The 9,924-nt window shown below is 49.5% G+C and overlaps 1 protein-coding gene across 1 annotated transcript; it reads right to left on the reverse strand.

The window, feature by feature from the left end:
- Nucleotides 1–1,647: 1,647 nt before the first annotated feature.
- LOC118086178 (uncharacterized) lies at nt 1,648–8,491 on the reverse strand. Its single transcript, XM_035117505.2, has 6 exons — nt 7,832–8,491; nt 7,226–7,333; nt 5,610–5,749; nt 4,285–4,381; nt 3,382–3,506; nt 1,648–2,215 (listed from the first exon to the last, which is right to left on the reverse strand). Exons 1-6 carry the CDS (start codon nt 7,977–7,979, stop codon nt 2,039–2,041), a joined length of 795 nt encoding a protein of 264 aa, XP_034973396.2. The 5' UTR covers nt 7,980–8,491; the 3' UTR covers nt 1,648–2,038.
- Between the last annotated feature and the right edge of the window lie 1,433 nt (nt 8,492–9,924).

Raw genomic sequence — 9,924 nt, forward strand, 5'->3', positions numbered from 1 at the left:
CACAGAGCAAGACAAGCCTCTGTGTCTCCAGCTTCCAATATCAGCCCAAACACACAGCCAGCCCCACCCCTTTCTCCCTCCTAGGATGACTTGGGCATCCAGCCAGGTGAGGTGAGAAAAAGCCCACCCATTTGTCTCTATGGTACCAGGTCAACCTCTTTGGGCATGTAAATGGCAGTACTGTACTTAACTAGCCAGTTAAGGCCATTGCCTTAATGAAGGGGCTGTTGCCTTTCTCTTTCCCCACAGAGAGAGGATCACAGGTTTGGAAGGGACCCAAGGGTGTCATTGAGACTGCCCCCCCCCCAAAATAAACCCATGTAAAAGTTCTTTTCTGCTGCAACTGAAACAAAGCCACATGGCCCTCTTGAATGTAAATGTGTTTTGATTAGTTCTGCCGCCATTGAGCTGGACCAGGGCAGGGGAAAGAGGCAATTTACAGTAAATCTCAAAGAGAAGTTTATATTCATTTAAAACCTCTCTCTTCACAGGCCTGTAAGAAGGACCTTACCAAACATCTTGTGGCATCTTAACAAGAGGGATGTGTTTTCAAAGACAACAATCTGCCCTCTGGGTGGGGTTTTCCCGTCTCCCCTCCAACTTCTGCATGTATGGCCTCTTTGTTCTTCGATAGACACAAAAACTCCTGCCCACCAGAAAGGGACATGAGATGCTTCTCATTCTTTTTTCTTTCCTTGCAGAAAGGCACGTACTTTCTCTGGAAAGGAGGGGGCCTTGGAAATCAGCTAGTGGGAGCCAGGCAGGGAGCTTCGGTGCTGAGCTCTCCCAAATATGATTGCATTGCTGCAAAATCCTTGCTTTGGAATGGGTTGGTTCATGTTGATTTAAAACGTGCTTTGCTTCATCTAGGAGAGGGGTCTGAAATGGTGCCTGATTTCTGCCGGGATTCAAAAGGGTCCTTGCAACACCCCCTTCTCCCCAGTGTTAACCCTTGCAAATATCAACTGGCGCTGCTATTCATTGCTACCTTGTAGTCACCCACCCCAGAAGGCAGATTCCCAACCAGCAGCCCCTCCCAAAAAAGACCTCCAAAAGGCACTTAAAATGAAAGAGGGAGAGCAAGAGAAAGGAAAGCACAATAGACAGTATTATGGGTTTATTTAATATAGTAAAATGTTTAGTAAAAGGTGCAAATGAACATGGCAAGACGGGGACAATGTGCAGTCAGTGCTTGGCTGTTGGCATCTCTATCTCTCTCCTGCACCCTCCTCTCCAGGCTAGGTGGGCCACAGGCCATTTCCAACTGTTGGGCTGCACTTAGGATGGGGTGGCGAGGGAGATAGAGAGGCTCAAGGGCAGGGTGACTTTAGCTCTTTAGAGCAAGGAAACTGGTGCCTTGGAGGTTGGAACCATCTGCCTGGAAGACAGAGGGTGCATCGTCAAGGTAGTCCAAAAGGCTTGGGTGGGCTTGTAGGACACACAGTGAGTCCCCAAAGCAGGGGCTGCTTGGTAGGCAACTCCCAAAGCTGCTCATAATTTTGCAATGGTGGTTTCATTTAAAGGCAATCTAACATAACCCATCTTGTTTCTGGGATGAGAGGGGCCCCTCTGAACCAAGCCACAAATGCCCAGCATCCCCCCCTGGCCTCCTTGAACCCTCTTTTGCGACCACTGGTACTTGATATTTTTCTCCTTATCCCTACCCAGTCTTGCAAGCCCACCCACCACAATACTCTCTGTGCAGACTGTTGATGTGCAACCAGCTAGAGGACCAAAGCTTCCCTGGGGAGGGTCAGGTTTGGTTGGTCAGAGGAGCTTCTCCCTCTCTCAACCAGATCCACCACCAGATGATCCATTACCTCCCTGAAGTGGCTCATGCCGGTTTCTATGTGTGATGTTGAAGCTCCCTTTCTGGTGGTCATTGGGCTCCGAAGGAGGGCCCGAGCAGGGGAGAAGGAGCCTCAGGGCAGAAAAGCACCCTTTCCCTACCAGTCATGCACCAAGGAGAGACACAGGGGGGTGGCATAATTGGAGGGTCTATGGGTGGGTATGGCTGGCAAGTCTCCTAACTGGCGCCTCAAAGCTTCCCTTCCAGCGCCAGGGTCTTGAGGTCAGCAGGTGAGCTGGCGCTCAGCACCGTATGTGAGACGATCCTCTTGTCCACCAGGGAAGCCACGGCCTCTCCCACCTCCAGGTGGCTCACATACCCGGGGCCCAAGCGCTCTGGCGTCGTCACACCCATGTTGATTTTCACCTGCCGGGGAAAGCCAAAACAGTGCCAGAAGAGACATTTGGGGGGGGGGTCTGTGCCAGCTACCCACTGATCCACACACAATTGGGAAGCCCCCCAGCCATGGTTGGATTCAAACTCCCAGCACCCAACACAGCCAGTGGTCAGGGATGATGGGAGTTGTAGCGCAGCCACATTTGGAGGGCGACTGATTTCGCCATCCCTGCTGGATGGACCCTGCCAGTCAGAGACCTGCAACTCACTGGGATCAATTCAAGTCAACGCAGTGGCCATTTCATTTATCCCAGACCCATGGTGAACCTCTAGCAGCACAACTGGGTGCCTTCATCTGCTCCACCTGCAGTCCTCCATTGGCTACTGAGGCAGGTGGATGCCAGCAACACCCTGCCTAACAGGTTGCTTTGATCTCAGTCATTCAGAAGGTTTTCCCCAAAGTTCCGAGTGAGTTAAAGGTTCCGCAGAAGATCTGCTGGGTTTGGTGCTAGAAAGAGGTTTGGAAATTGCTGTAGGAGGAGCGCTGAGCATCAGGGTTGAGTGTGCCTAGAGCAGGCTTCCTCAAACTCGGCCCTCCAGGTGTCTTGAGACTACAATTCCCATCATCCCTGCCCACAGCTAGGGATCATGGGAGTTGTAGGCCAAAAACATCTGGAGGGCCAAGGTTGAGGAAGCCTGGCCTAGGGACTATTCCCCTCACACCCACATTTCACAGAGAAACCTCAAAGTCTCCAGCTCTCTCTTTCCTGCAAGGGAAACCAACCCCACAGATCAGTAGCCAACATGGACTACGACCCCATCTTCCCTTTATATTGATCCATGTTGGGACTGATGGGAGTCAGGACCCAGCAGCATCTCCTGGGTGCCCCATTGGCTACTCCTGCAGTTGATCTGGCTACTAGCCATGCTGGCTAATGCTCTGCCTCTATGGCTGGAGGCAGTATCCTGAATTCCAGTTGCTGGCAACTGCAGGACCGGAGTGTGCTCTTGTGCTCAGCTGCTGCTTGCAGGTTTCCAATTGGGGCAGCTGTGAGAACAGGATGCTGGACTAGGTGGGCCTGTGGCCTGATCCAGCAGGCTCTTCTTATGTTCTTAGATTGCAGCCCTGGGAGGGCAAAATTACTCCCCACAGTGGGTAGGGAGCTGGCTGACCTACCAACAAACCCAGCACTGACCTCATTCAGCTTGCAGGGAATGTCTGGGTACTCCTCACGGACCATGAGGGAAAAGGCCAAGGCCCCTGCAGCCCCCAGTGTCAGGAAGCCTGTGCCTGGCATGAGTAGACGCTCCCCAGCCCCTCCTGAAACAGAGAAGGTGATTTAGCTGGGAAGGAAGGAAGGAAGGAAGGAAGGAAGGAAGGAAGGAAGGAAGGAAGGAAGGAAGGAAGGAAGGAAGGAAGGAAGGAAGGAAGGAAGCTGCCATCGCCACCAGTGGCTGAGTCAGAATGTCCAGGGTTCAGTCCTTGCTCTTTCCATCTAAAAGGATATGTTTGCAGGCAGTGGGAGGCCTCCCAGACAACCTGTTTATTGAATATTCATCCCAATTTGTTTGTAGGGAACTTTGATGATGTAGAATACCTGCTTTGATGAGACATTTTCCAGTGCATTTCCCCATCAATTCCCTTATTGCAAAAAGTCCAGTCTTTGCGGGGGGAGCAGGTTTGTTGTGCAAGACTTCCTGGCCAACTATAATTGCGCAACCTGAATTTCTTGGTATGTGATTGAACCCCACCTGGAAACAGTCTGGAAGCACCTTGAGACTCCAGCCACTGCTAGTCTGAGAAGGAAGGCAACACTGGGCTAACAAGTCTGATCTGGTCAAAGGCAGCTCCTTCCCATGTGCCTGGGTAGCTCTCAACAGGGCAGCCTTTCTGCCAGTGATGGCTCAGTCCCTGCCAACCTAGCCCCACAAGGCACAAGCTGCTTCCCCACGAATGCCGGCCGTCTGTCCACATGCTCAGGCATGCAGGCCTGTGAACTGAAATGAAAAGTGCATTTCTATTGCTACTGGGCAAGAGAGGCTGGCCAAAGCCCCGGCAAAAGTTCTCTCCCCAAAGTTACCAACCCAGCTCATCTCACCCGTGATGAAAGTGTAGGTTCCATCTGCGTTGTCCTTCACAAGAGGGAAGAAGGCCTTCCAGGCAGTGAAGGTGCTGAGAAGGAGGGTGTCCAGGACCTGTGGGAGAAGAAACAGAGGGACACCTGCGTTCATTGTCCCAGCTGAATCATCCCAAGAGTCTCCAAAGGAGGAGAGCCACACAATCACACCTCTTCTGCAAATGTGATCAAGTTATTCTTAAACTAGGGATCTGCCTCCCTGCCACTACAAACCACGATCTGTGGCCAGTTATTCATGCCCCAGCTTTTTGCATTGCTTAAAAGCACCGCTGCGGCCACTTCTGGTGATTCTATCAACATTCTACCTGGTGGCTGGCCTTACCCCAGAGCCCTCAAGCCTGGCTTGGCCAGCATCAAGGAGAAAGTGCTGCTCCAATGGGCAGAGATGTGTTGTTATTAAAAATGCTATAGCACTTCCCAGTATATAACTGCAGAGTGCCAACAAGACCAACTCAGGGGAAGAGTACCATTATCATAGAAATGGTCCCAAAAGCCAGCAAACAAAATCTATCCATCAGAGAGAGGGAGAAGGAAAGAGAAGGGGAGAGCGGAGAGGGGTGAGTACACACACACACACACACACACACACACACACACACACACAAATTGATCTCATAACTTTAGGTTCCTCCAGACCAGGCACCCCCAAACTTGGCCCTACAGATGTTTTGGAACTACAATTCCCATCATCCCTGACCACTGGTCCTGTTAGCTAGGGATGATGGGAGTTGTAGTCCCAAAACATCTGGAGGGCCGAGTTTGGGGATGCCGGCTCCAGACAATCTGTTTTGCTTGCACAAAGCTTACACAGAATTTATACAGTGTCCTATCTGATTTTCTTGCAGGGAGGTCATATATGAACATTGAACCTGATGTCCTTGTGGGGTCTTTATGCATCTTCCCATTCATAGGAGCCAACTCCTAGGGGCCATGGGGGCTTTGGCCCCCACAATAAAATATATTCCCATCCAAATGGTGTGTGCACTGCATCGTGTGATTAATTATGCAGGGCAGGGGCTTACTTGGGCCCGCACAATATTTTATTCAAGTTGACATTAATGTTCCCATTAATGATTTGTTCATCCCACACTTTTCAATGCATTTCCCCATCACTTAATTTAATGCAAAAAAGCCAGTTTTCTAAATTAAAAAAAAAAGTGGATTTGTTGTCTTAGAGTGGCAGAGCCAGTTGCACAAACCTACATTCCTGGTATGCACTAGAAACCTTCCTGCAAAACAGGGACAATCTAGGGGCACCCCTGTTTCTGATCTATTTCCCTGCTTACCCGATGCAGCTCCTTCAGGGTCTGAGTGAGAGGGGGACCCCCTTGCCACCAGCTGAACCCCAAGGAGGACACCACGTCCGTCACCTTCCCAGTGCTCTTCAGCAGAGCCTCCTTGGCTGCCTCTGCACCTTCCTCAGAACCTGGGTGGACGGGATAAATTTAGGAGCAGAGATAGTGAGGCCGCATCCCCCGGTATTATCCATCTGTACTCCCAAGCAGCCCAAGCCTTTCCCCTTCTGCCAAACTCATGGAGGAAGGATTTAAGGAAAAAAGCAAGGCCACCCAAGGGTCTTCACCTACAGGCCAATGACAGCATGATGCCTGTATCCTGCAGATAATATGCTATGGCTGCCTTGCAGGTGTAAATGGTCCATAAGAATTGCAGCATCAGTGACCCAGATTACAGGCTGGTACATCCCACGACCACTGTGACATCCTGTGCAGGTGCAGTTGGCCAAGGGACCCCAGTTATTTGGTGAAGAGATGAGAGCATACTTGGCTCAACTAAAGCTCCACTGAGCATGCTAGGGATTCATCATCAAACCTCAAAAAAAAAGAAGAGAAAATTGCCCTCAACTGACAGGGCTTCCTTAAAAAGAAAAGAAAAAGCAGGCTTGAGTTTCTTTGCAACAATTCGAATTTGCATTTTCCCAAGAGAATTCAGATACTTTATCCTATTTCTTTTCTTCTTCAGTGTTCCTGATTATGGACCATCGCCATCCTCACTTTTTATTTATAAAGTACCTTGAATTCTAAAGGCTATAGGATTGTATGTGGGTGTTTACTGCAGTGGTGCACATTGCTACCTTAATTTTATCACAATATCTTTCAGTGCTGGCCGTCAAAATCCAAATCCTGAAATGCTTTCCCAGTTCATGCAAAGGCTGCCTTTGGCTCTGCTTTTCTGAAGGCAGCCTTGATCAGCTCTTTGCTGGAGGGGGCCGTACAACCGTCTGCAGCTTGAAGGCTGCCCATCTGCTGGGCGCCTTCTGCCTTCCCTTTTCCTAGCTCTGGACACCTCAATAAATTAGTGCCCCCTCCACCATCCAGCCCAGCCACCTCCCTGGACATGATGGAGATACCATTCCAGCAGGGATGGAAGGACCTGTCTGTTTCCCTCTTCTCTTGGTTTCTTATTTTTCTAAACTTAAATTCAGTTCTCCACATTTTTTGCAGAAATTTGAGGGGTTTTTAAAAAATCCTTATAAAAATTCACCAGCATTTTAGTGTTAAGTTCTCCTAATAAACAAATTTTTATATGCAGTTTTGAATAACGTACACTTTTTTGCAAGCAATTTCCCTCAAAACAATTTATTTTTTGCATCTTGTTTTCTGCACACTTTCCCTTCATATATGCATTCTTGTAAAAACGGGTGGTTGGAGAACTGCATTTGGATAAATATCAGCTTCGAAGAACAGTTGTGTTTTGGTTCACATATTAGTTCGGAAAGTGCAGATTTGACAGAATCACCTTTAGATACAAACTAAAACGAATTTCTTCACCATCCATACATTTCAGCCCCCACTCCCTCTGCCCAGTATTTCCTCACAGCAGCCCCACACTATCCTCAATGGCCCTCAGAAGCACCACAGCCGAGTCTCACACAAAGTCTTACCTACGTCCCCAACCAGGGTGTGCAGGCGCTGGCAGGCTGATGGAGGCAGAAACTGTTTCAGCTTCTCCAATCTGCTTCTGTCTCGAGAAATGACAGCAACCTGGAAGCCTGCACAGATGACAAAGGATCAGAGGAGGCAACGCCCTGGGCACAAGGAGGGGGCATGGATGCCATTGAATCAGTTCCTATGTCTGATTGATGGCGGAACAGCTGGTGAAACGAAGCTCAGCCTGGACTTAGCAACTGTTTTTAATGCTAGGGCTCAGGCCTCGGGCACATGAGTTAAGGAGAGAGAGACACAAGTGGCTTCTGGGTATGTGCAAAGTGCTTCCAAAAAGCACAGTAGTCACAGATACTGTCCCCCTCAACACACACACATGCCTGATGTTGGAATATTAGAACTTCCATGGTATATTTGGGGCTCATCACCGCTTGGTAGAAATAAACAATTGGTAGCAGGAGTCAAACAGATCAGAACACTATGGAAAGATAGTTGAATGTGCAGCTGCTGGCCTCGGACAACTCCAAGCATATGCATTCAGGCAGATACACACAGAACAGTCAATGAATCTTGCAAGATGGAAGGCACATCAGCGTAAGCCTTACCTTTCTCCAGCAGCACCTTGACAATGCCAGAGCCCACTGTGCCAGCTCCGCCAAGCACCAGCACTACCCGGTCCGATGCAGACATCCTGGTAACGAGAGGCTGTTCAGAGGAGAGCCGCCAAACGACAAGTGAGGCTGCGGTTTCCATGCAGGAGAATAAGTAGGGAAAGCAGCACCTAAGAGTCCCACCTCCAAGGAAGCACAGCCCAACCCACCATCCTGTATCTCCACCTCCTGGTCCTGTTCATGCTGCACATCTTGAGCCTCGGGTCCCACAACCTGGCAGGCAATAGATCCTTCCCTGAGATGGTCTTGATGAAAGAGATTGCCGGCCTCCCAGTGTCCCACGTAAAGTGAAGTCGCTTCGGCTGCAGTCTTGGCTGGTTTCATAGGTGATGGGCTCAGCACATGGCTTGTGGGGTGCCGTGTGCCATCGTCTCCATCCTCAAGATCATGGCAAGCTAAGGTGCAACAAACTTTCCTGAGCCTCTTGGCTGGCTACATATGTCGTCCTTGACTCGAGTTCAAAGAATGGAGGAGAATGAGGACCATGTGGGCAGGCAAATGTTGATATCAGTGGGGGAGGGACATGCTACAAAACAGACAAGCACATCACAGCCCTCTTGTACAGTCCATCTATGCAGTGAAGAGAGCCACAGATTGTGTTCAATAACCATCCTGATATTTATTGCGGGGAGGAGGGAGTTTTGATCACTCCCTCTAACTAACTCCAGCTTGCTTATGATTTGGGAAACTCCATGGTTCTGCAGTGCATGCAGAGGCTATTCATTGCACTAAACACCCCTCATTCCTGCTGACCCTCTAGCAGAGTGGAACCAAGCTAAGCATTGCAGGCGCTGAATTATTGGCCCAAAGCGAAGCACCAGGCCACATGTATTGCAACAAATGAAGATACTGTAAGCTTATAAGGGAATGCACAGAACAGCCTCTGTCTGAGGGGCTGACCAGGAGAGGTATGGGGTAAGGTTGGGGTACATTGGAAGAAAGCATTTTGCTCATGAAGATTCGCAAAATGAATGCAAAATGAAGAGCACCTGTCCTGTCCCGGCCAGATGTTTTTGTGGTTTGAGTTGAACTGCAGTAGAGTGACAGGAAATGTGAGTTGGGAAAGGCATCCGTGGCAGAGCACCCGCTTTGCATGCAGAAGGTCTCAGGTTCAATCCTCTTCAGGTAGACCTGGGAGAGACCCACGGCTGAAACCCTGGAGAGGTGCTGCCAATCACTTTTGACAATACTGTACTGAGCTAGATTGACCAGCGGCCTGACTCAGAGTAAAGCAATTTCCTGTGTTCCCGTTTCCTGGGATGGGAAGTTCCTGATTGGGCAACATCATAATCTGGTGGCAGTATCCCTGCTTCCCTCCCTGGGCCTGTGGCTCAAGAGTGCCACCTTGTGTTCTAACTTTGAAGCAACACCACTGCAGGGGCCAGAACTGCAGGACAAGACGGTAGGCAAGGCGAGGAGTCATTGTGGGGGGAAGAGGCAGGCAGAGGCAACTTCAGTGCAATCTGGCTGTCAGCTGGAGGTGCCAGGAAGATGGTAAAAGTTGGATCCAGGAAATTAAAACCAAATCTCCAAAACCATCAAATCACTTGCCACACCCACCTCTCTACAATCCGAATTGTAAAAAATAAATAAATAAAAGTTCCTTTGTTACTATAGCTTGGAGTTTGAATAAGCAGGGGGGGGCACATTTCTTAATGTCACAGGGTGGGGCGAGGCTCTTGCTGTAGGTTGCTTAAGTTAGACAGAAGCCAGTGGGAAACAAGTGTGGAGGTTTTGCTCTTATTAAGAGGTGACCTGGACAGTGGGTTTCCATATAGTCATGCTTTGCAGGCAGAAGATCACAGCTAAAATCCTGGCAGGCCCTGCTGGCTTCAGGGAGGGAGTGATGGGATAAGTCTCAGCTAAAGCCCTGGCAGAGCTGGTGGTGCCTGTCAAAAGTACACAATATTGGTCTGAATGGAGAAATTGTATGACCTGGCCTGAGGTTCTGAATTCGCAGTATCAGAGAACACGAGTCTCAAATTCACAAAATCTCTTTTTATTGTCACCTGAAATTGGAAAAGGCT

Source organism: Zootoca vivipara, chromosome 6, assembly GCF_963506605.1.
Source record: "Zootoca vivipara chromosome 6, rZooViv1.1, whole genome shotgun sequence".
Classification (NCBI taxonomy): Eukaryota; Metazoa; Chordata; class Lepidosauria; order Squamata; family Lacertidae; genus Zootoca; species Zootoca vivipara.